Below are 26,259 nucleotides of genomic sequence, written 5' to 3' on the forward strand. Positions count from 1 at the left end.
TTGATAAATGTACTGATAAAATTTAAGCATGATGGATTATGAATTTAAGATGAAAACTCAGAAAGACCGTACGAAGGTCGAGGATCTATTCGAGTTTGAGGGATGTAAGGTCGGGAGAGGTACTTACGGGCACGTATACAAGGCCCGTAGGAAAGAAGGGTTAGTTTCCCTAACCTGACTTTGAGCAATTTTGTGCAGAAGTTTCTCGGTTTCGTCTCTCCGTCAACTGTTCATACATCAACGATAGCTTCATCACATAGTTCTCTCGGAGCAGTAAAAAAATATCGATTCGTACCGCTCCGAAATTTGCAAACCTATCCCGAAGTTGCGAGTTCCTGTCCATGTAGAAGCACTCGTTGTCTTCATCCTATCGATCGTTTTTTGCTGAATTTTTTTTAGACAGAATCCGTGTGTATAATGTTTGTTGTATACAGCATTAGTTGACGATTTCTTAATTAGTATTAATTCTTGTAAATTTATCGAAACAATTATCGTCCAGTCCGTATATGTATTCAGTTAATACTTCTACCGTTGTATAGTCAAGAGAGAATTCTAATTTCATATTTAAGAACGTCTCATATATATTCTGTAATTTTATAATATACATATATCTTGTAAACAGAGTACCAGATAGTGAATTAAAGTCTCGGCCTGATACAAAGGACTTTGGCCTTAAGCAAATTGAAGGTACAGGACTTTCGATGTCTGCATGTCGAGAAATTGCTGTAAGTATTTCCTTACTCTTAAACGAAATATAAGAACATGGCCTGAAGAACATATTCTCTTTTATCAATAAAAATGCCTTTAAAAGTAGCTTAGGAACCACCTAATTGGCTGAGAAGTTATATTTAAGGCACTTTTATCGATAAAAAAGAGTTCAGAATACAGGAATATATTCACAAGCTCACAACAGAGAAGCTTCATCGTATCTCTTTTATTTGCAGTTACTCAGGGAATTAAAGCATGTCAATGTCATTACTCTTATTCGTGTCTTTCTCTCACATAATGACCGTAAAGTATGGTTGCTGTTTGACTTTGCCGAGCATGACTTATGGGTATGTTTAATCTTGCCTTACTATTGTATCATCAATCTTGAAATCGAGAGGAAATATTTAGGAATAATATGGTGCATATTGTGTAACTATGACTGTTATTTGCAGCATATAATAAAATTTCATAGAGCGGCGAAGGCTAATAAGAAGCCAGTAATGGTACCGAAAGGCATGGTGAAATCCTTATTATATCAAATTTTAGATGGTATTCATTATTTACATTCCAACTGGGTCCTCCATAGAGATTTGGTAATTGTCGCTACTATATATACATTTAGCTATATTTATTGATTATGAATTAACAAAATTAATGTTTTCTATTTCAGAAACCAGCAAATATTTTAGTAATGGGTGAAGGAAATGAGCGGGGACGCGTGAAAATTGCCGATATGGGTTTTGCTAGATTATTTAATGCTCCTCTTAAACCTTTAGCGGATCTAGATCCGGTTGTAGTAACATTTTGGTATAGAGCTCCGGAATTACTTCTAGGTGCCAGACATTATACGAAAGCTATAGGTCTGTAATGTGTGGTAACGTTGCATCTACGTTTTGCGAAGTGAAGTATATATTAAATATCCCGTCTTGTAATTGCAGACATTTGGGCCATCGGCTGTATATTTGCGGAGCTCTTAACATCCGAACCTATATTTCATTGCAGACAAGAAGACATCAAGACTAGTAATCCATACCATCACGATCAGCTAGATAGGTGAGCAAGGAGTGTAGTGTGATTTTTTAAGCTCTATATTTGATTTAACACGTTGAGTGCTACGTCAGTCACCGGTGACTGACAGTATAAAGTACGATATAAAACAAAAAAAATTACATAGTTTAATAAGTAATTTCAGGTACGTATAATTAATATACTTAAATATTTCTTATCAAAAAATTTTAATTTTTTGGCCTGAACGAGATTTCCTCCGAAATGCGCCTGGCATTCAACGTGTTAATAATAAGTGATGTTAAATAAACTAAATAACAAACTAATAAGTCATAATTTATATTTAGGATATTTAATGTGATGGGATTTCCATTGGAGAAGGATTGGGAGGATATTAAGAAGATGCCGGAGCATCCTACATTATTGAAAGACTTTAAGAGATCCAAGTAAGCCTGCCGTTTTATAAAAGAAAAGCCGTCCGCCAATATCTTATTTCAAAAATCCTTGAATACACTATTAATTCTGCTCTTTATTCTCTTTCTCTCTCTCTCTACAGTTATGCGAACTGCTCACTTACTAAATATATGGATCGGCATAAGATCAAACCTGATAGCAAGGCATTTAATTTGGTAGGAAAATGATGAGAAGAATCGTTCAATTCAACAGCCCGTTGGACGCGATGATTTTAATCGTTTTATCGTTTCAGTTGCAAAAACTACTGATGATGGATCCGAACAAACGTATCACGTCGGAACATTCTATGCAGGATGCCTACTTCCAAGAAGAGCCACTGCCAACTCAAGAGTACGTATTCACATATGCGCTATTAAATGATGGTAATTTGCATCTTTGCGAATCTTCTCGAATCGCATTTGCTCAAATATGAATCATCTCCCGCAGCATATTCGCCGGATGCCCTATTCCTTATCCTAAGAGAGAATTCCTCACGGACGACGATACCGAAGAAAAGACTGAAAACAAAGCGAGACAGAATCAACAGCAAACGGTATTTACTTCCAAAATATATTAAAGAGTAACATGTTAAAATATTTATATTGTACTTTATACATATATACATACATACATATATATACATATATACATATATATATATATATATATATATATATCTGCGTACACACACACATGCACACATATATGGTTTAAGCCGCAACTACTATAACAAGATACTTCAGTACAAATAGTTTATAATATCCAAATAAGTATGTATCTCTTAGCTTTACGTTTTTTCGGGGTGCTTCTTTTGAAGAAAAAAGAAAGAAATGAAAAGAGAGAGAGAGAGAGAGAGAGAGAGAGAGAGAGAGAAAAGAAAAGTATGATTTAACTATTGTTTCTGACGGCTCTGTATGACCGCCGCAGTGACAAGGAGCGCGACACTCTTGACCCACGTTGCCGCTTTGTAACACCACTATATGGTAGTTGAGGATTGATCCGAATTTCACATCCCCCCCCCCCTTTGTCGCTCATTCGAGTAATTCGTAAAATAGCAACAGCAAAATCAGCAGCAGCAAGGTAACGGCGACCACAATCACGGGCAGAACGCGAAACGGGTGAGACTGAACGGACCGCACGGCGCGCCGGAGTTCCATCAGCATCAGAGCCACGCGATGACCCACCAGCAACCGCCGGGGATGGTCTACTCGACTGCCCAGCCGACGCAGCCGTCGAACTTCCATCAACGTTTCTAATCGACCTCTAATCAGATTCGAGCCGAATCAAGGACTCCCGAGTCGCTAAATGCATTAATTTAATTCACTTAATCCTGTCGACAGAGCGGTCATCCGTGATCCGTGTATATTCCGTACGGTACGATAATATAACTTTATTTATATATACACACACAGAGAGATTATTTCCCGTCTCGATCTCCGTCCTGCATCCGCTCTTTCTTTTGTTTCATATTCCTTACCGCCTCCTTGCTTTTCTCAAGGAGGGGATGCAGATTTGGGGAAATAAGGAATTATCGTTATCGCGTTAATTGCCGTGGAGGGGCGGACCGGCGCTACGAGATTGCCGCGTCTCATCGGTTTACTCAATGGAAGACACGACGAATTGCCAGTGACAAATCAAACAAGCGAAATCAATAGCGAGGTAACGAGACGACCCATACAGCGCAAATGTTCAAGAGACATCTTAGAGACGTCCCAAGAATACTCGAACATCCCTGAAACGTCTCTAGGATGTCTTTTCAACATTTGTACGTGAAGTCTACAGATACATGCGTCAATTGCATTTATTTGCCGTGTCTTTGCTTACGCAAACTTCAGTCGAAAGGCGGCGATTGGCACGGCGATGAATGCGTTAAGGAGACGCGAGGGCCGCGAAATCGCGTTTAACGCGATCCATCGGCTCGTTAATCGGCGATTATGACGGCGCCGATGGTCGGTCGGTGGTCAATAACTTCGGTTTCGCCGAATTCCGCCTACGTCGGGCACACGCGCGCGACGTATGCCGATTCGAACGTGCGCGTGCACACCGATGAACCGCCGAGGAAGAGAAGAACGTCGCGTCGTCCCTCTCTCTCTCTCTCTTTCGGCCGAGAACCCTGACGACGACGACGAAACACGCGGAGGGAGAAGGTTCGCGGGGAGCGAGAGGAAGCTCGCGTCGATCGCGGAGGGGACACGCGATCGAGCGGAAGGGGATCCTATCGCGCACGCGCGCAGACGAATCGCGCGCGCGATCGCGACGGACGTCGCGTCGTCGTCGTCGCGGGCTCCTGAAACGCGCAGTTACCGCGAACCACTGCTCGGCGAAAAAAGTGCGTGCGCGCGTGCCGCTCCGCGAACCGAGGATGCCAGTCGGGCCGTGCGCCGCCGTCGGCCCGGGAGTCGTCGTCGCGTTGCTCCGATGAGAGGACGTGAGGCAGCAGGTGAGGGGCCCCCCCCATGAGCGCGTTGACGCTCGCCTTTCGCGCCGAAGGCCGATCTCGTTCCCCGCTTTTCAGCCACCGTCCGGCGCTACCGCACGGGCTGAGAGAGATTTTGAAAATGTCCGGCCGAGTCGCCGGACTCGAGGCCGAAAGGGAAATTTCGGAAAATCCCGCGACAACCGATTCCCGATCTGTCGCGCGCGAAACGTGACATCGCGACGCATCTTCGTGCTGATTTATCTAATTTATCGTTGAACAATATCGAGCCAGCTTTTTTTCAAAAACGTATGGGCTGCGATAAATTGGCCGGTGACAAATTACCGTTGCTCGGTAGTTTTTTACTCGTACGAATAATGAAATTACCGAGCAGCGGTGATTTATCACCGGCCAATTTGTCAGAGCCGGTGATGCTTTTTTTGTCAAGGGCCGAGTGCGGGAAACGCGCGATTGAAATTACATCGGGAGTGTACGGTCAGCTGCAAAAAGGTCGCAACACTTTTTTTTTCGATGAGTTTCCCAGCGTGTCTCGCATCCGATGGGAAAATCCATCTCCTGAAAATTACCGGAGGACAAATTTTCCTATCGGAGATAGAAAATGCGCGGGATGCGATCTTACTTAAAGAAGAATAAACGAAAAAAAAATTTATTAAAAAAAGCATTGCAATTTTTTCGCGGCTGATCATACATTAGTCAAATTCCTTTCAAATTCCGATTAATTTTATCGCACTTCACGATGCCATTCAATAACAGATGCTTCCGCATTTAACCGAGAAGGCATCGCGTCTTAAGGTGATATTAATCTTACATTAGAATGCGACACAGACGAATGTGTGTGCACAATATTTCGTTTCGTAAGAGCGGGTAAAGCTCCGCGCCGATCGGTCACGTTTGTGCCGCTGAACGCGCGCCGATGAACGCTCGTATTCTCGCCGCGCGTTCTCCGCTCAAGGCTGTGCGCGTGTCTCGTCTTCTCGTCTCACTCGGAACACGCTCGCCGAATGTTAAACAAATTCGCCAGAAATACGCCGCGGACACCGGCGGATCACGAGCGCGATTCCGAAGCCGGACCCACCTGTGAGCGACTCTCTCGCGCGACTCTCCCCGTCTCGCAGGGCCTCGGCGCGCGCGGAGACTTCAACGCTTTTCAAGCCGCACAAGCGATGACGCTTCCCGCCCGCGCTTGGCCGATTCTCTCTCGTTTTTCTTCGCGCGAGGACACACGCTCGCAGGAGCGACCGTCGTCGAGTACCTGTCACGCTCGTGCACAGGTGCGGATTCCCTTTGCTCCAAGCGATAAGCGATTAGTGTCGCGGTATATTTGCTTTAATCAGCGGACAGGGCCGATCTCAAGCCGGTCACATCGATTCGAGTGTCACGAGCGAACGACTCGATAATAAGATCATTTGCCGTTGCTTTGCCTACGACAGGAGGTACTGTGAGGCTTAAAATTTATTTGGTGTGTCAAGTAATTAATTTGGCACACTGAAGAAAGGATTTGGTAATAAGTCGTTGACTAATCATTCTTTTACGTCGATAAGTTATTATTTTGTTGACTACATGTTACAATTTAAATGCTCACGTCTATTTGCGGATCTATCTCGATTGTTACACAATTTCGCTCGATTGCGGTCCGTGTAATAAAATTCGCGCATTCCTGATACTTAGTACCCTACTTTTTACCTGAATAGTTTTTTTCTTTTTCAGTATACGAAAGAGTATGCATTCTTGATGCATAATTAAATATACAATATTTCATCGGGATAAAATATGATGAAGCCAGTTTTGCATTTTTTTTTCATATTTGCTGCCGTCTCGTTGACATTTGATTTGAGACTTTTCATCGATTTGGACATTTAACATCCGCTTTATCCAGCTTTAGTTATTTATAAACGTAAACATTATCTCCCATGCTTTTAATTGCACAATATCGCGTTTCTTTTTGACAACTCGGCTGTCTCCGGTTGAGCGGTACTCAAAGAGACGGGCAGTTGAACTTGGATCCCCGCTAGCATTAATACCGGCCCTGTCTGCGAAGCGCTCGGTAAACAAACGCGGCATTTAGAAGCGGCGAGCGCAGCGCGATAATCGTGCTCTCGATTGCGCGCAGAGACGCGGAGGAAAAGTATCGGTGAAAATATCGGCTTAATTACGCCGCGCCTTTATGTTGCCTCCGGTTCTTTCTTCTCTCCGCACATATGTGCATATACGCGTATTCCGTATATATATATAATATATATCGGAAGCCGAAACTACGCAAAAAATCGCGAGCGTTCACGGAGATGACGTTATGTTTTCCCAATGCGGCGGCGGAACGATCGGTGCGGCAAAAACGGTCGGTCCGATTCCTGTAATAAGGAACGATGATCTTTCCAGTACGTGCATCATTGCGCGCCGATCACAGCCGTTTGCGTGTCAGCGCTCGTCAATTACTCGCCCAGCGCCGACGTCTAATGCCATACTATTACGGGATCAGGCGCATTTTTCACCCGCGGGGATTTTTCGCCCGCGAGAATATCTTACTCAGCGGCGAGCGTAATTCACACGCTGTCACGATAGACCACCCTCCGGTGGGTCGTGAAAAACGTGTGTGCGATCGTTGAAACGAGAGATAATCGTTCGAAAAGTACGATCGCATGTCGTACACAATCGGTCAGTTTTTGCTGCCAAAGACGTGTCATAGCGTACGAGTGAAAGCAAAGGGTAGACCATCCCTTGATCTATCGTTAGGTCGATATCGAAAGCGTAGCTACGTTGCGACGAGGTGATCGCGCTGATCAAACCGCACTGATATTGGAATCGGAGTAACGCCTCGGGTTTCGCATGACATGCCGTGTAAAGCAGGCGTTACGTTTAAGGTTTACATGATATCTGCTTGACATTAAAGTAAAAATAAAAGATCAAGATACAATTTATCTTGTAATATCCTAATTTTTATTTTTATTTTATGGCTTCTGACTGTTCGCTGCGACTATCCTTGTTTAATAACGTCGCAGCGAGTAGTTGGGAGCTTTATGGATTAATTAAGATGAAAATTAGAATTTAATATGTCAGACAAAAATGTATACATTCGAGCGAGAAGTCTGCTCATCGGCTGCAATTATTATATTACTGAAAGGGAAGAAAAATACTACATTCAAGTAAATATTTACTAAGGAGTATGGAACGATTATTTTACAGCGCACTGAAAGAAAAAGAGTGCTACATTCCAACAAAATATTTACTTAGTCCAGGTAAAATAATTTCTCCGATATTCCTTAGCAAATTTTTACTTGAATGTAACATTTTTTTCTTTCGATGTAGGTAATACCATTAATTGTCATAAGCAGAAAATTGTTTAACGTCGCGATTATTCCAATCCTGCACGCTGACATAGCTTCGATTTCTGAAATCACTCAATATGCATGTCCAGGTCCACGCTTTCGAAGGACTTAAACGACGGACGGACGCGTCGGTCTTTATGCAGATTCCAGCGACAGGCCGGTTCTCTCTCTCTCTCTCTCTCTCTCTCTCTTTGCGCCACGTGCGCGATGAAAAATGTAACGATCTAATATGCCCGGTCGGAATCGCGCGTTTCATTTCGCTCCGGGCAAGGACGATCGTTGTATATACCGCCACCAAGCTCTGGCTTTCACGCGCGCCAAGGAAAGGAACATGATGGTACTTTCAACGAGCGCAGATACGTCGTGCGAGCGCAATTCGACCGAATTGCAAATTCCGCCGAGACGTCAAGTGTGCGACTTGTAAATCGCGAGAGAGCGACAAACATCTCGTCGGACTTGTCGTCCGCGCATGTCTCTTCCCGTGTTTCTTCAGCGTCGAGCCCGAACACGTGGGACGACCTGTTGCATAGCGCGACAGCCAGTGCATCAACTGCCGCCTGTTTATTTGACCGATCTGTCGTCCGCGTCGCGTAAATCTCCTCCCGCGATTTTCATTCCGAGAATCGTATCGGACATCGCATCGATAAATTTCGAAGCAATTCCAGTGAATTCTACGGAATTTTGGAAACATTCCACCGAAAGTTTCTCTTATTAAAAAGGATGCTTTATTTACGAAATTTTTAACTCTCGAATTCTTTTCCGGCAAAAAGTTTTGTCAAGAAACTTTATTAAGGAATTTTACCCAACAATTTTATTAGAAACTTCAGTTTATTTCTTAAGTAATATTATCGCATTAATGTCTCACTTGTACTGCTCGTTATTCGCATTATAAACTTTTCGCGATTTATTTTGAGATTTTAGAACTGTCCTTAATTTCGCATATCTCTTAGATTAACACTATGTCATCCTAGATAGCACAGAGGTAGAAATTCGTAGAGAATTCTATAATATTCACGTAACGTTACACTTTTAAAGTTGGTGTTTATTGTGTATTTTGTATGCCTCTTGAGTTCATAAAGTATATATCTGCCAATATGAAGTAATTCTATATGAATACTCCAAGAAGTTGTCAGGAATTCTAATCATGGTGCATGTAACTTCCTGGATCATTCTTATAATATTCTTCTATGAATTCCTGCAGAATTACAATTCAGGAAAAAAGAAAACACCTGAGGAACGCTTGAAGAATTCATCGTGCTATCTGGGATGCGACAATTGAAGAGAGAAAGTGAAATAGGTTGGCACATCGTGTTATTAAGAGAAGGCAGGAGATCGCATTTGTTACCCCGCGAGAATGCCTTCGTCGACACCGTCGATGGCAACGCAGCGATTGAGCCTTCAGCTCTCCCAAATTCATCGCGGGGTTAAGGTCACACCTCGTGAGAGCTTGGAGTGGTCCAGGTTAGGATCTAAAAGACCTTCCAGCGGCTTTGGTTAGCGCCCTATATGGAGACGCGATGCCTACCTTCGCCCGATTTTTTTTTATCGTCGTCATCGACGACCCCGCGCTCTCTCTCTCTTTCTCTGTCTCTCTCTCGTTCCCTCGCTCATTCGTTCATGTTCACTTCCCGATCGAAAGTAAAAATTCTTCTAAGCTGAAAAGCGCGCGGATCGAAAGTCCGAGACGGTTCGCGCGCCGGGAACGTTGTAACGCAGCGGCGGCAGCGAGACAAAAAGGAACAGAAAATCCCGGCCCCGGCCGTGGCTACTTCCGTACATGGCCGTCCATTACCTACTTCGCACATGCCCTTTCCGCTAATGGATAACAACGAAAATATCGGCCTCTGTACACACGTGCGCGCTGCGAACGAACAGAGCGATTTACGATCGCTCGCTTCTGCATTCGTCGACGCTCGCGCAGCTGCGAGAGATCGGCCGGCTCACCAGAGCGTTCCTTTCCGACGCTTTAAAGCACCCCGTGCGTACCGTATTTCCGCTCCCGTTCAATCTCGCGTCAAATCTGACCAAATCAGACTGAAGCAATGGCCGTGCAACTTTTGCCTGCGAAGCGAAAACGCGAGAAGTCTCACGCTTCCAATTAATTCCAAAAGTTGCACGATTGCTAAAACTGTCGTGTTCACGCGAAACTTTTCAGCTCCTAAGGGAACTTGGATTTAATTATATTATCCGTGCAACGAGGATATTGTTTAAGTTATTTTCACGCACAGTTTTACCTAGTGTTTGGCTCTCATAGGCCTGATTTACATTTAAATTCGATTTGTTAATCTAAGAACCTATATTTAATTTTAGTCAGATTTGAATTTATAGTTGAATGTGATTTTTCAGCTCACAATTACAAATACAGTGTCACAAATGTCGTATTCTATTTCAATTCAGCTGGAAAATTATGCGATCGCTACCTACGTGTTGGAGATTGGAGGTCACGGAGTGAAAATTGAAACTTGAGCAACTTGAGACAAAGCGAGCCAAGATTGAAATTAGCAGATCAGTTGAATTCTATTCTCTAATCTGCGATCCTCTATTTTCTACTTTGATAAAGGATTTATTGCGCATCACCGAAGTCGCGTCGATTTCATGGAAGTATGGTAGAAAAAACAACCCACAAGTTAAAATAGCTCCCACAGCTAAAAATGAGCTATCCATATAATACAACTGAAATTGAATTATCAGTTTCGCTTGTTTAGTTACCAGACCTAGTTTTTAGCCGTAGGAGCTATTTTTTATCACTACGTTCGTATACGGAAAAAAAGAATTAGCTTCCACAGTAAAAAAAACTAGGTCTGGTAACTAGATTTCAATTGTATTATAATGTTAGCTAGTTTTTAGCTGTGGGAGCTTATTCTTTTTTCCGGCAGAGCAGAGACTAATCACATTCGCCACACCTAATCTATTATTATCCAGTCCTCATTACCTCATCTTGCAATTAACACATTCGCGTGAAATTCCTCCTTTATTTCTCTAGTCTCCGCTCGCAGCTATTTCTGCACGTAATATTTATGTTTGAAATTATCGAATCGCGATTCCGCATTTTTTTCAGCGCGAAACGTCCTCTTCGCGTATCTTCTTGGTCCCTCCGACGACAAAGCGGCCGAAATCGACGAACGTTGCGGATTATTTCAAGCTGTTAGACGCCGCTTCTTCTTCACTTTGATTTATGTCCTTCTTTCGGCATTTCGGCATAATTTGTCTCGTGCTCGAGAATAAACCCTTTCGAAGAACTACCGTCTGTTGAATCCTTCTCGAGGGTCCTCGATAATCGAATTTCTGAGTGACCCGTGATTTATGATCTACGATCCGCCTTTCTGCGTTTCTCGATGTCGAGCCGTCAAATGTTCAGCAAATATCTATGATAATAAGGCCGGTGTGCCGCGTTCAGCTCAAACACGTAGCCGTCCAATTTAATTCTCGATATAATTCGAAAGTGAACGGAGAAAAAAGTTTCTTTGGATTTAGTATACTTGTTCGTTTGATTTGAGTTTTATTTAGTATAAACAACAATAATTTAATATCAAATATCATTTAGTTTGAATGAAAATATCGAATAAACTATGTTGATGGAAAAAACAGTACTGTTTAGAGGAAATAATATGTGATTTTCAATAAAAGAAAAAATTCTTTCACTATATATTAAATATTGTTCCACTAAAGCACAAAAATATTGTTTAATATTTTCTTAACATAATATTACTTCTTTTAAATAATTTATTACTTGCGTGATTCATTATAATATTTAGATGAAAATATGAAAAAATGTGTTATTTGACAATAAAGATATTTATTGTTTGAGAAATTAAAAATTCGTTTGTTTGCTCCACTCCAAAAGACAAATTTGTTTCAAGAAATTTTATTAAATCCAAAGAACTCTTTTTCTCTGTATATAAGAACGATGAATTCGGAATCAGAAATCTCAGACGCGTTGAGATGGTTGTCCCTAAACACGCTCTGCGCCGATTTCCTTTAGAAAGGAAATTTCGCGAAATTTGTCGGGATGGCGGGTCCCGGTTTCCCCGATCGGGGAAATTCTGCCCGCTGATGATTTCCCATCCACACGTGTCCCACATCTCCGTCCTAGAGTAGAACATCGGCGATCGAACATGCGCGCTCCTCCGCGTTACTCAACGCCCCGCACGTTGCGAAAGCTTCCCTACTAATTTCTCCCCGGAGGAGGAGACGGGCCTTATTCCCCCGCGGTTTCCCCGAGGAAACTCCGTGGAACATCGTCATCGTGGAATCGGGATCGCGTCGAGCACTCTTCATCTCTCACCGTCATGACACGCTGAGGCCGTGGAGTACGACATTGGCGACAGCCGAAACCTCTTTTATCGCACGCGCGCGCAAGTGAAAGACGTGGGAAGGGAGGAGAGGGAGAACGCCGAGAGTGAGCGTGATGCGATGCTGCGTTCGTGTGCGCGTGTGTGCACAAGAGCACACAGGAGGACAGAACCGATCGGGCCGATTGGGCGAGACGAAGAGAAGAGAGGCGAGGTCAACAAGGTGCCCGATATGGTATCCTGCGACCGCCGTGAGTGCCATTTTACACGCACACGCGTACGCGTGCACACGCACGCGCCTTCCTACGCTGCCCACAATTAGCGATCATTGCTGCCGCTAACCTGCCGAATGCAGTTTCGTGCGTGCATCCTCGCCGGTGCGGCGCCTGCGTTTTTCCCGCCTTCGGGAAAAGTGTCCTCGCGCGGGCGGGCGCGCGCGCGCGGAACGCGTTTCGGGAGGAGGAGGAGCAGGAGGAGACGAAGAAAACGAAGGAGAAGAAGCTGTCCGCGCGTCCGTTTCGTCGCGACCACCGTAATTGGCGCGATGCGCCATGAATCTTCTAGTTTTACCCGTAGAGATCGTATCGATTGTAAACAACGGTTGAATTCGAAAGAAATCCGGAGGACGTCTGCGCCACGTCCGCGGGATTAAGATGTCATACGTTCAATTTGTTGTTTGCAATTGATTGTATCTCAAATTAATGAGACACGCCAGTGTCGCAGTGCCGCGCCGGTCCCCGTTGACTCCCCGGTGGCAGTCGACGTGTTAATTACCGGTCGCCCCACAAGTAATTACGCATTGAAATTTAAACGAAAACCAAGAAACACTTAAATTTATTTCGAAATTGACTCACTATCTTACGACTGTTCATTTTCAATTTCGAGTGTGAGTTTCAAAAATTTTTAAGTTCTTTTTTTTACATTTTTCAACTTCAACTTCACCTTTTAAGCTTCTGAACTTTAAGTTTTTAATAGACTCACTAGAAAAAAATTGCTACATTCAAATAATATTTATTTAATCCAAATAAACTACTTCAATTCTCCTTAGAAAATATTTACTTGAACGTTGCAATTTCTTTTTAATATGGAAAGAGTATTATTCGATATATTCGAAGCTCCGAAGCTTCGGTATATTTCGACATTTGACGATTAGTTCGAAGATTCGAATCATTCGAAATTTCAAACTCTATTCGAAGATTCGAAATATCGAAGTTATTAATAGAACTAATTTTGATGAGGGCAAGAAAATGCTGTGCAATTAGAAAGTATTTTGAGTTCAATTCAGAAATTTGTATGTGTGTAAAACACAACATTTGTATGCGTGTGTACTTTCCAGTTCTTGAAGTTTCGAATATTCGAATTTTCATGCTTCAAAATTTCATTATTCGAATATAATGTGTCGAAAGTTAAGAAATTCGAAACTTTGAAGTTTCGAATATAATTTTTAACTCTAGTTTTTGATTCTTTAAGTTCACTTTTATAAAGCTCTGCAGACTTTGAAGTTCTCTCGGTGACTCCCGAGGATCTGTCAAATTTCCAGAATGTCTGAATATAATTGACTGCGTCCTGATTTTATCGTAGTTCTGAGCTTTTACGATGGATTGATCATGCATTTGTACACGCGCTATTTTTCACGTTCATAACAGCCAGTTACGGTCTCGCGAAGATCTCCCAAGAAACCGCTGGTATCAGCGGACTTACTCCGCCTCCACATGCGTCAGAGCGTGTAGAGAGAGAGAGAGAGAGAGAGAAAAGCGAAGATTTCCTCGGAGCCACGTATATTACCTCGAACAGTTCAGAATAGTTCTTTCTTCGCCATCTCGCATTGTTGTCCTACAATAACAGACTCGTGTGGCCGCCTAATAAGCCAGTCCTGTCGGCCGTGCGGCGAAGGCGCTTCTTTTCCGCCTTTCAGAAGTTGTCCCACGCAAAATCCCCCCGATCTCGCAAGTGACTCGGGAGGCCCGCGATTCCTCCTCAGCTAATTTTAATTGTCGCTCCATTGTCCCTACCGCTCTCCGTTTTGAAGAGGCACCGAGATCGCTCGGTGGCAAAACGAGCGCCGTCGCGCTCTCCTCCCTTCGTCGCGGAACGCGTTGTCACGGTGCAACCCGTTCTTTAAAAAAATTACCCGTTCGCGAAAGTAATCACCCGGGTTCCCGCGGAAAATAGCAAAACAAAGAGAAACGCCGAGTATCACACCGGGTGTCGCTGCTCGGTTTCCGTCGGCGGAATCACAGCGCGACCGGGAGTTCACGGGAGCGTAAAAGCTACGGATTCCCCGGTCCTCCGTGGGATCCATAACTTCCCGGGGGGAAATTAACCAGAACACAAGTCCGTAATGGCTAAAGATAAATCATCAAATATATAAAGGCTTTTAGATTATAAATTAATTTATTAATTAATTATTAATTTATAGGCCCTAACCTTTTTATATAAATTGCTCAGAGATAAGTATGCTCCAAAACAGGCCTGCCTTCGTTAGGCCTAGATATGGTCAAGAAAGACAAATTATGAATGGAATTTCGTGAATAGGCCCTCAACAGGCACGTGACGTGAATATTCCTAATAAGGCATGCGCTAATAGGGCCCAATCAGGGTCTAGTCAGCCAATTCTTGAAATAGTTTCAAGTGAGATCTTAAAGAGACTTGAATGAAATCTACCGCAATAAGGTAAAAAAGAAACCAAATTGACTAACTTGGATTTTGGTTCTCAAAAATAGTGCTTAAGTAGAAAATTTAACAGAAACAGGCTACAAATCTACATTCGAATTTTCTTACAAATTGGCAGCATAACAAGATATAGTCTAGTCAGACATATCAAGATAGAGCTTAGTTCAGATTTACAAATCCGGCCCTAATTTGTACGAGCGTTACATTTTTATGTGAGGCCTAAGTGGACTTAGCTTTACAGGTCTACCTAGATACACAAGTCGGTAGAAATAACGTAGGGTTCCTTGGCAGTTCCGCGGTTGAAAATTTCCACCCGGGTTTCGTTACGACGTAGAGCATAGCCGCGCGAGGTGCGAACGATTCAATTAGCGAGGCCGTGCGATCCTCCGGAAGGCCCGCCGAGCTCCCTGAACCGTCTGAAAAAAGAAACTAGACCGCGCGCGCGCGCGCGCACCTGGTTTTTTGCACCTTAAGCCGGCCTTCCTAAGATGGGCAGCGGCCGTAAACGCGCGCTCGCTCCTCGAGGCCGCCTCTCGTCGCAGTCATCGTGGTCGCACGGGCACCTCGAAGTCGGGAACACGTTATGCTCTCTCACAGGAAGCTCTCGCCCGTACTGGGTGTGCGCTTAGCGTGGCGAGCGTGCACTCGCGTGAATCATTGCGCGAGTGCGTGCATTCGAGTGCATTAATGGCGATGGCGAGGCGCGCGAGCGACCGCAAGGACGTGTCGTGACCCGCGTCGATCCTTTTCGTTCTCCACGCAGCAGCCGAGTCGCGCAACGAGCTGTGTAAACAAAAAGACGCGACACGCTCTTCTCCCCCTCCCTCCCGCCCCCCCGTGGAGTTCCCGGCGGAAAACGCGATGCACGTAGATTCGCAGGTGTCTCGCAAATATTACGTGCCGTTTTCTCTTTTAACACGCTGGTCACGCCGATTTTCCGCGAAGATCTCGAAGCTCCACTGAAGCTCCAACAACCAAAAACACGGTAGATGAATGCAATTTGGCAATTATGCAAATGATACATATGTTTGCCAGCCTCTTTTTATCGTCTTCTAGACGTACACTTGTTTTGTCGTATCCGATTGATTATACACGGGGAAAAAGTTTTCTTTGAATTTAGTACACATGTTTGTTTGACTTGGGTTTGTTTCGTACAGGCAACATAATTTAATGTCAAATATTGGTTTGCTTGAATGAAAATATTGTTTCACTAGAGTGAACTCTGTTGTTAGATAGAAAAAAACAATATTATTTAGAAGAAGTAATATTTCGTTTTCAAAAAAAAATTACTTCATTATATATTAAATATTATATATAAGTTGTTCCACTGAAACAAAAATACTCTGTAATATTTTTCTAACGTAGTTATTCTTTTCAAATCATTTGTCGCTTGCGACATGCATTGTAATATTTGGATGAAAATACAAAAAAAATATGTTATTTGACGTAAAGATAATTATTGTTTGAGGAACTAAATAATCCCATTTATTGAATCAAACATTCGTTCGTTTGTTTTCACAAGGACACAAAGACAAATTTGTTTCAGTTAAAGAAATTTTATTAAATCTAAAGAAATCTTTTTCTCTGTGTATAAATTATATCACACTGCCGATCCCTGATAATTACTGTGTTAATAATGTCAGTCATCTCATATATCACGCGTAATTATCCGGTGATACTCTGAATTTAAACGAAAACCAAATTTAAATTTAAACGAAAAGAAACAAAAACCCATAAATTTACTTCGAGGTAAATTTACTCCAAAATATATTCATCGTCTCTGAATTGCCACTTTATGACTAATTTTTCCGACTTCCGACGTCGTCCTTACAAAGCTCCGCTTGCGAATTTCTGCCAATCACCGTACGCGCGATTGCCGTAATGCGATGACCGATATGACAAAGAGAAATTTTGCGAAACGCAACTTGCCAGTTTTTCGCGTACTCACGCAAAGCCACTGCTTTTTGTTCTCGAGTCCTCGGGGAGGGATTTTGGATCGAGAAACGACATGGGACAAATTCGATCGTGCGTTAACGCTGCTGTGCGTAGGTAACCGTACGCACACACGATCTCTCTCTACCTGTCTTTGCATTATATTCAGAATTGCGTCGTCGTCGTTGCGGCTTTCGGCCGGCCGCATCGCGTCTTCTCCGCGCCCTGCCGCCGCGTGGTCCTTAATATCCGACCGGCGGTCTATTTTTAAGCGTGACTAGCGAGGTATGTGCATGCGTGCGGTGACGCAATCCTATGGTCTTTCCCCTTTATATTTCCCTCCCTACCCAGCTTACACCGCTCTTCCTCTCGCGCGCCGGCCGGCCGGCCTGCTGCTGCCGATGGGACCAAGAGGAATTCGACCGATAACGGCGAGTCTGCAACGTATATTCATGAACTTCCGATGCGACTCGCGCGAGCAAAAGAGATTTCTTCCCTTGCGATTTGCAACTGTTAATGCATTTAACCCTTCGAGGTATCCTTCAATGGGGTTTCTTCCCACAGACGATTGATAAAAGTTCAGTCATTCGACGACAGAATCGTGCAGTTTGCGTATATTTTGGGATTTCTATTTTTATATTTCAAAATAAGATCCCTACTAATGAAACAATATATTATAAATAAATAAATATGTATATATATATATATATAATATTTAATAAATAAATATATATATATAATATATTTAATATATATATATATATATATATTTATTTATTTATTTATTTATTTATTTATTTATTTTACATCAACTTAATGCCATGAAAGGACTTGGTGTATAATTTTTACCTACTTAATTTTTATTAATTCTTGTTGACTCTTATTTCCTGCTTAATTCTCGCACTAACTCTAAATCCCAACTTATTACTTCGTCTTACATCTCTTCACTTTCCGTCTTATTTTCTTTTTCTATATCACTACTTTTTTTCTCTTCTGCAACTCTTTTTTTCTTCCTCTTTTCATAGCTTCCTCCAATATAGACAGCGGAAAAAGAAAAAAGGAGAGAAAGGAGAAGCAAAGTTTCGCTTTCGCTTAGTAAAATCGCAATATTTTTGCTTAGCAAAATCAAACTTGAACGAGATAAATTCGAACTCTCTATGAGTACTCGGAGGAGCGGAAGCGGTAGGCACTTCCGTGCGGTATCGAGCCGCGACCGAGTGGGTTCGAAGCTCTCAAGTGCCTTCGTTAGAAGTAGACGTGCGAACTGGCAGGCTGAATGTCAAGGAACCTTCTATCTGTTCACGGCTATTCTGTTCACAGCTATACGCGGGTGAAGGTCAGATAAGATTGCCAGATAAGTTTCTGTGACACTCGTTCTCGAACAGTCGCGTACGTTTTTTTCGGGACCGCTTAGCATAATTTGCGCTGGGACACAAAGCGATTGTGAATGCTCGTGTTCATTGGCAGAACCTTCTTTAATCCTTATCCTAATTCTGATCGATAAGTAGAATGCGATATTCGAAATAAATAACTTAGTTTCATTAGCTAAATCTCAGTAGCTGATTCGAATTTGGCTGAAAGGCTATTTTGCCCTGTCATTGCGGATAAAATCTATTCACTTCTATTACATTCGCATTCGTAAAAATTTTATTAGCTTAATTTAACTGAAATTAAAAGTACACACTAGCGCGAGTACACAGAGATAAAAAGATTTCCTTAGATTTAATAGAATTTCTTTAATTGAAATAAATTTGTCGTTTGGAATAGAACAAACAAACAAATGTTTGATTAAACAGAATTATTTGGTTTCTCGAACAATCAATATTTTTACGTCAAGTAGTATATTTCTTATGTATTTTCACCCAAACACATGTATGTTAGAAAAATATTAACGAACATTTTTGTTTCAGTACAGAACAATATTTAATGAAATATATTTTTTTATTGAAAGCAAAATATTATTTCCTCTAAGTAATATTGTTCTTCCTATCAAACAACATGGTTTATTCTAGTGAAACAACATTCTTATCCAAACAAAATGACGTTTGATATTAAATTAGGTTGTTTATATTAAAGAGATCCAAGTCAAACAAATGTGTGCACTAAATCCAAAGAAATCTTTTTTTGTGCAGCTATTCCTAAATACCTTATCGTGTTCATGTGCACACATACAGTGAATGAAAGAAAGATTGCAATTCTTTTATCTTAATGAATTTCCGAACGCCTTTAGTAGTTAACCAGTAGGAAAAACTTATCTTTCGAGAATGATTAAAAACACCCATCTTCTCTCATTGAGTACCGGATGTGTTCTGGAATTCATCGAGATAAAAGTGTCGCGACCTTTCTCCCGCTGACTCTCTACTGAAACGTCATTTATTTCTGACAGCGAGTATTTCTCGTTGTAGCGCCCGAGTTCAAAGGCGAATAAATTGGGCGCTCATTAGCAACATTAGCTATCCCTGTTCCAAAGGAATATCTTAGCTACATCTTAGCACCTGCTAATTCTTATTCTGCCCGCACCTCTCTCTCTCTCTCTCTCTTTCTTTCTACATCCTCAGACACTGCTTTTGAATTTTGTTCCGTCCGTCGTTCGCGAATTAAAAGAAAAAGAAAACGATCATCACCCACGAAAGGATCTTCCTCGTGAACGACACGGGTTCTTCCTTCTTCGGGTCGTGTCAAAGTCGAGAAACGCGTATAACGACGTACTCGCGCACGCACTATCCGCGTCGCTGTGCAGACACGCACGCTCCAACCTAGACCTCACTCCACTCACTCGATTCACTCCACTTGTTATTGCGAATTCGAGGTTTTATCGGGTCGGAGCGAACGCGCGTCGAGCAACTCGGCTCCGGGAATCATTAATCTTCGCGCCGTAAATGAAGCGTTTTCACGCTTTAATACAAAGCGATCACAGTCTCTCTCTCTTTCTCTCTCTCTCTCCTTCCGTCCGTAGACCGTAGGCCGCCTAGGAAATTTGTTTTTGCCCGGTTGAATCACCACACATCACGTCGCTCGTCGTCCGAGAGGCGGCGAGCGAGCTCGGCATCGTCTTCTCGTCGTAACGGGGCGTTTAGCGTTTTTATCTCGGCTCGGCTGTATTTGCATTTCTATGACGAGCCCCGGCACTGAGTTTTCGGCACGAGTGGGTTTGACTAATGGGGAATGATTGGTTTATTGACTGAATGCTCACCAAATTGGTTCGTCGATAAAAGGCGGAGATAGATTGCAATAAAGATACCGATGTCTGAAGATCGGACGCAAAAGAGAAACGTTGATTGAATCTTTTTTTTTTTTCAACGATACGCGTAGAGCACTCTCTTCGATTCAAATTCTCCGCCGTGCGCAAGATCCTCGAAGAATCGAAGTTGATTTCTCTTTCTCTCTCCCTCCCCCTCTCTCTCTCTCTCTCTCTTTCTCCGTATAATTAATTTAAAAAACTCGGCGGTAACGTCTCAAGTTGCAGAATCATCTAACATTTGAGATCGAAGAATCTCTCGATTCGAATCGAAGTTCTCGTAACGCGTAACAGTTCCTTTGTCACGGAAGTGCCGTCCGGTTGTGGCGAAAATTTAATTTGCGCCGATTGTCGGGGGGTATTTTGAGACTCCGAAATTGAAGAGTCACGGCAAATAATCGCCGTCCCGCGGAAGATCCGTCACAGATGTCAAGCTCTCATCAAGGAATATTTATCCCAAATTGACGATTAAACTACCCGTCAACGACAGGAAGGAGACGTCAATGGCGGAACGGCTCGCATGTACGCGCGTGTACAGCATAATACGAAAATAATTTATATAATTACGTAGTATTTACACGGACTTACCTGTCGTAGGCGGCTTTTTCGGCGTATCAGATTCAGCGTAGCCGTCCTATTAAGTCTTAACGCGAGAGTTAATCATTCTATTCGGGATCCTATTCCTTCCTTGCGATGACGCAAGACCGGATTTTCGCTTCGCCTAAAAGCGATCGCTTATTAAGTTAACGCGGCCGCGAGAGAGAGAGAGAGAGAGAGGGGGGGGGGAGTTTTATAAGCGTCATCGGGGTATTAATTATGGTAAGAAAAGTTCAGTGTGTCCGTTGCGAAACATCAACCGGGCGTTGCGTTCGCCGCGCGCGCGCTCGCGCGGTATCTATTTCCACCGCGGCGGCGCGTCTCGCTTTAATGGGAGATTAAGAAGAATTATGCGATAACGTGGCGTTTCCTTTTACAGGTACTCGACACCGGTTGTAATTAGCGTTTATTGCGAATGAGCGATCGAGCACTTTATGAATCAGACACAGGCGCGCACCGTTAGACGTCGGAACGGCCGATATTTTGTCCGCTTTTTAAGCGCGATAACTCGACACCGGTGAAATATCGACACCCGTCCCGCGATTATCCGTCGTTAATGACGCGTATCGGTGCCTTCGCCATTTATGCAATGAATTCAACGCGCGATAAAGGCAGCAGAAATGCTCGAAGACGTCGAAACGAAGGACGAAGAGAGAGAGAAATAGGGAGAAAGTGGGTCCGCGTTCTCACGAAGCTCCACTCCACCCCCGTCGATCGATTATTTTCGAAGTCAGTTGGAAGCAGGGTTGGCAAATGATGCGTTATTGCTTGTGACGTCGTCGTTTTCCCTAATAATCGCTTTTTTCTTTCATTGACGACTTGGTAACGTTATTTTTTGTCCATGTTAGCAACAATAGCGATAATGCGAGTATACTTTTTATGTAACGGCAACGTTACTAATATAATCGTTACTTTGATCGTTACGCTTTGCGCGTATAGAATACACGTGGAATGGGCAGCAGCACATCGTAAAAGAAAAAAGAACGGTCTTCGTAATTTGGTGAAATAAGTAGCGGAAATTGCAACGAATCATTGCTTCCTGAGTAACGATAACGGTAACGAGTTATTTTTCAAAATGAGTAGCGAGCTACGGTGAACCAGTGAAATATAATTTTGCTTGAGAAATACAAGCTTTATGAGCCCCCTTGATACGCCACCTGAAATTATGGCGCCATATGATTGGGCAGTGCATCCTTAAAGAGTAAGCTCACCTTGAAGAAATTATTTCGCGAAGACGTCACACTTCCGGCACGGCGTCTTTGCGAAACCCTATATAATAATAAGAGAACCCGCTTAGAAATTCGCTTCTTTCGTTGCAGACTGGAAGCGCAGTGTCCACCAGCGGATGCGACAGCCAACATGGACTCCCATGTCGGTCTCGACTACATCGTGGATAATCCTGATTATTGCGTCAAGCTCGCCTCGGGTAAATCGTCCGTTTTTCTTTCCTGATCCCCCATTAATCTCTCCCCGATCCTCTTTGTGTTTTTTGTGCGTCTCTCTCTCTCTCTCTCTCTCTTGCGTAGTTAGTCAATGCTAATGCATTACGATTTCGATTGCAGCACTGGACACGGCGTGTCCGTCCGTGAAGAAGCAAGTCGTGGAGTTACTGTCGGCGCTGTGCGTCTACAGCCAGGATGGCAGGCAGAGAGCCATCGATACTCTTCACACCTACCAGGTGCGAGCGAGCGTGTCTAATGTTGAAAGCTAGCGAATTTTTATTCTCGCTTTCAGCGCGCGATTAACTTGACGGACGACGCGGGAGGACGAGGGACTGTCCGTAAACGATCGCCGGACGGACTCGCGAGCCGATTACATTATACGTCGCGCGCGACGGTGGGCATTCAGATGCAAAGAGTGCCTGCTGATTGTAAAAGTGCCGTGTGCCGCGAGCTTAGGTAAAAGTCACGGTTCAAGGTCTCCCTTCGGTGAACAAAAGAACGAACGACACTCTGTGTAATATACCTCTCCCGTGTTCGCGCGCACGCGAGCGCGCGCGCCACGCGAGTAAGAGTGAATTGCCGTAATGTTTCCCATTGTTTAACACGTCGCATTGTGAAATATATACTTTTCTTTTTTTATTCCGCCGGGAGGGCAATTTGCATGCGCTCCGCAAGAAACGAAGGCAGAGGACGCGAAGCGCCGTTGAATTCTCCCGCGCGAGAAGCGAGGGAGACGGGGAAATGTGCCGAAGACCTCCGCGACTTCCCGGCGCTCGGGCGACGACGTCGCTTGGGTTTCGAGAAATAAGAGAGCCGCGGTTTTTACAGGTGTTTGCGGAGATTTTAACGACCCTCTTTTAGCAAGCGGCCTTGTCGGCGCAGCGACGAACAAGCTTTCAACACGCGAGAATCACCAGCGAACCTCGCGACATTCTTCCGTTTTATTCCCCTCCCTTCTTTTCCCCCTCGCTCGCTTTTTCATTTTCGAATCTAAATGAGGGGTCTTTACGAGCTTTTAAAGCGCGCATCGCCGAATAAATCAGGCGGAAGTACGAAGTTCACCGTTAATGAATTATCGCCCGCGCGCCGTCGCGATGCGAGACGTCTTTGTTTCCCGCGGAATCGCCGCCGATGTATCTCGGGAATACGTTTTCCCGGAATAGAGAGGAGCGTGATAACTTCGAGCGAGGTCTCATGAGAGGCTTATATTCGGTCGCAGGAGCGGAAGGGCGAGCGTTATCGATTGCGAGTCGTGGTAGACGAGCTGCAGAAAGCGACGGCCGAGGATTACCAGACCGCGCTGCTGGCGTTCATAAATTGTTTGGTCATCTCGACGCCGGTGCTCAAGGATCGCATACGCATTCGCAACGAGTTCATCGGTGAGTGAAAGAAAAGCGGCCACTTGAGCCGCTCCTCGCGCCATCGAGTCGCGCGCGCGCGTCTGTAGCTCGCTTCCTCATTGCCCCGGGATTAACTACTTGACGATCGCGCGTTTTCTTAAACGTTCTTTCATTCGGCGGAGGAGGCAAATATATCGCTCGAAGACGGCGGTGATTTACTCGTTTCATTAGCATCAGCCGCGTGCAAGGTAAAAATCGACGCGTTCGCGCGGAGTCGATGCGATCGGCCGATCGGCGCGCGAGTCGCGCCTCGGGCGATCTGCCCGAATGTAGTTTGAGTTAATTGGCCCGGCAAATAAATCTCGCGGGACCTCTCGATTTAACGTTAATCCCGGCTCGCCCGGGAATTAATGATGTGCGCGTCGCACGGCGAAAGTTCCATTACCGGGTGTGTCTTCCTTTTTTCGGCTCGCAATTTTTAGGCGATTCCTCCGAATTTTATTGGCCACGCGTGATAAATGTGACGGAATTTTGAAATTCAGCACGTGCGCAGAGAAACGTACGTTTCTTCCACTTGGATATGTTTAATATTAACGATATAATTTAATATCAGTATTTTAATTTAATATAAGTATTCAGATACTTAGATAATCGAATGCCCGAGTAATTTGAAATGTAACCGGATATTCGAAATTAGCATCACCAGTCGCAGACAAATCTAGAGATCTTATGCAGAGACTTACGCGAACAAAAACACGGCACGAAATTCGCACATTCGTAGATTCCACGGATTCGTCGGGAGTTTCGCACGGAATCACCGAATCGTGTGCTTTCTCGTTCCAGGACTCAAGCTCCTGCCGATCCTGAACGAGCTACGGTGAGTATACCAACCAACGACCCGGATTCGCGGCATTAACTTATTAACCACTTTAACATTGTGTGGAATATAATAAATAATAATGAACGTGTTACGAAAGGTTACGCTTCATTGTACCCACACCTTCCTTCTTTGCACGCTACGTAATGTCGAGCGCACGCAGAAATAATTACACCGTTCGGATTGGTTGGTACACTAACGAGGGAGGATACGCCGTCGAGGCTGCGATGGACGTCGTCGTCTCTGCATGCACTAATCCAAATAATATTCTTAATGCGAATGCCTCCGAATAATTCGGTCCTTCACGTTTCTCAAGCGGCGGAGAGAGACGATAAATCCATAAGTTTGCACCAAACGATGAAAATGTCAGAATAAATATAATTAATTGTACCGTCTATCTTTCGAATCTTTGCGCGATGTTTTGCGCAAAATGTGAAACACGATGCTTTTTTTCTAATCTACATTTAACCCGAACAAATGTCTACTTAGCGCGCAAGACTGTCGACGGCTGTGTGTAAAATTGTTTCAGACCCGTGTTGCTCGAGCGAAATTTTTTTCTCGCACCTTCGGCTACTCTTCGATTAAACGCCATTGTTAACGGATATTATGTACACCGCTTATCAGTAGGCACTGTTATGCAAACAGTACGATTAGCGCGATCTGGTGCGCTGACTCAGAAACGAATTCGTAGTCGTACCATATACGTTCAGAGACGATCATGCAAGCGAATCCGTTCGCTCCGCGAGAAATAGGAACGAATCCGCATACGACGATTCGGTAATACTGATAATTTCGCTTAAGGAGATCTCCGAGCGATTGAATTCAACTCGAGTGGGGGAAAGAGAGTTGCGTAGAAGTTACGAAGAAGTTACGAAACGCGTTGTTAATTTAACGGCATTGTGTAGATCGCGAATATAAATCTTCCTGACAGTGTAGTGAAATAATTATAGTTGGAAAATCCACTCGCATAGTAAATGCTGTATTATAGTGTTATCAATAATTGTACATGTTTATCGCTACCACTACTTTCTATTGGAGCAATAGAAAATATGATTGGCGCCGAAAATGACTATAATTTCTAGAAAGATTCATAATTTTTTCTCAGTGCGAAGCGACAATTTTATAAAGACCGCCATGATGGAAAGATCTTGAGAGACTTCCGCCTCTTCGATGTTACAAACTCGATGTAAAGCTCTCACGCGAGACGGATTGTGATAACGTTGTGCCAATTTTATTATCTTTAAGTAACATTTTTCACATCCCTCATTTCAAATCTTCGAAACCTCCCGTTAGAGAAGTTCGTTCCTTGAATCATGACAGTTTTTCTTCGAAGTCGCGAGACACCATCAAGCGAAAAGGAGTCGCGTGGAGTCTCCAAGTTTACCCGAAGATTCCACACTGACGACCGAGAAGGACGCGGGCCCAGATGACACCTTCATCGGCGCGACAGTGCGACGCCAATGGGCGAGAAATAGAATCGAGTATATCCGGGCAATTCGTCTCCCTCTCCACATTCTCAGCAACGTTCTCGACGAGCGAAGAGAAGAGAAGATACGGAAAGGAGAGAAAGAGAGAGAGAGAGAGAGAGAGAAATAGCGAGAAGGACGGCGGGAAGGGAGGTAGAAAGGGAGGAAAAATAGAAAAGGGCGTCGGCGGGGGCCGGAGGGAGCGAGGAAAGCCCGAATTAACTCCTTGCCTTAGCGATGCACCTGCGACACCGCGTCTCGCGCCGCGCTCTGGAGCGGACGTGGTGCAACGACGCGTAGCGTCGCCAGAAACGCATCCGCCGTCGCGACGCGCCGGCCGGCCGGCGTTCTCCGCGTTTGCCGCCTTCGTGACTCGTGACCCCGTGATCTCCGTCATCGGAAGGAAACTCTTCCCGCTCGTCGTCGTCGTCTCTTCTTCCTTCCACCCGCTCTCATCCGAAGTCTTCATCCGAAAT

At 44.0% G+C, this 26,259-nt stretch overlaps 2 protein-coding genes across 2 annotated transcripts in view; both read left to right on the forward strand.

The window, feature by feature from the left end:
• Positions 1 to 28: 28 nt before the first annotated feature.
• LOC106740550 (cyclin-dependent kinase 8) lies at positions 29 to 3,569 on the forward strand. The gene is made up of 11 exons (XM_014611716.1): positions 29 to 159; positions 623 to 725; positions 945 to 1,055; positions 1,161 to 1,301; positions 1,379 to 1,568; positions 1,647 to 1,761; positions 2,061 to 2,159; positions 2,270 to 2,342; positions 2,420 to 2,517; positions 2,614 to 2,719; positions 3,222 to 3,569. Exons 1-11 carry the CDS (start codon positions 29 to 31, stop codon positions 3,420 to 3,422), a joined length of 1,368 nt encoding a protein of 455 aa, XP_014467202.1. The 3' UTR covers positions 3,423 to 3,569.
• An 845-nt stretch (positions 3,570 to 4,414) lies between these two features.
• The window catches only part of LOC106740555, a 37,000-nt gene continuing 15,155 nt past the window's right edge, over positions 4,415 to 26,259 (forward strand). Inside the window, exons 1-5 of the mRNA XM_014611720.1 lie at positions 4,415 to 4,606; positions 21,978 to 22,084; positions 22,221 to 22,336; positions 23,320 to 23,479; positions 24,284 to 24,317. Coding sequence (XP_014467206.1) covers positions 22,018 to 22,084; positions 22,221 to 22,336; positions 23,320 to 23,479; positions 24,284 to 24,317 — 377 coding nt within the window. The 5' untranslated portion in view covers positions 4,415 to 4,606; positions 21,978 to 22,017. The remainder of the gene's footprint in view (positions 4,607 to 21,977; positions 22,085 to 22,220; positions 22,337 to 23,319; positions 23,480 to 24,283; positions 24,318 to 26,259) is intronic.

This window comes from Dinoponera quadriceps, unplaced genomic scaffold (assembly GCF_001313825.1).
Source record: "Dinoponera quadriceps isolate SergipeBrazil2010 unplaced genomic scaffold, ASM131382v1 scaffold396, whole genome shotgun sequence".
Taxonomy (NCBI): Eukaryota; Metazoa; Arthropoda; class Insecta; order Hymenoptera; family Formicidae; genus Dinoponera; species Dinoponera quadriceps.

Bases quoted from the DNA above. Each gene is read 5' to 3' on its own strand.
- LOC106740550 (XM_014611716.1), top strand. From the start codon at position 29: ATGATGGATTATGAATTTAAGATGAAAACTCAGAAAGACCGTACGAAG. The intron at 1,302-1,378 runs GTAATTGTCGCT...TTTCTATTTCAG, and splicing joins GGGTCCTCCATAGAGATTTG to AAACCAGCAAATATTTTAGT. The intron at 2,343-2,419 runs GTAGGAAAATGA...TTATCGTTTCAG, and splicing joins ATAGCAAGGCATTTAATTTG to TTGCAAAAACTACTGATGAT.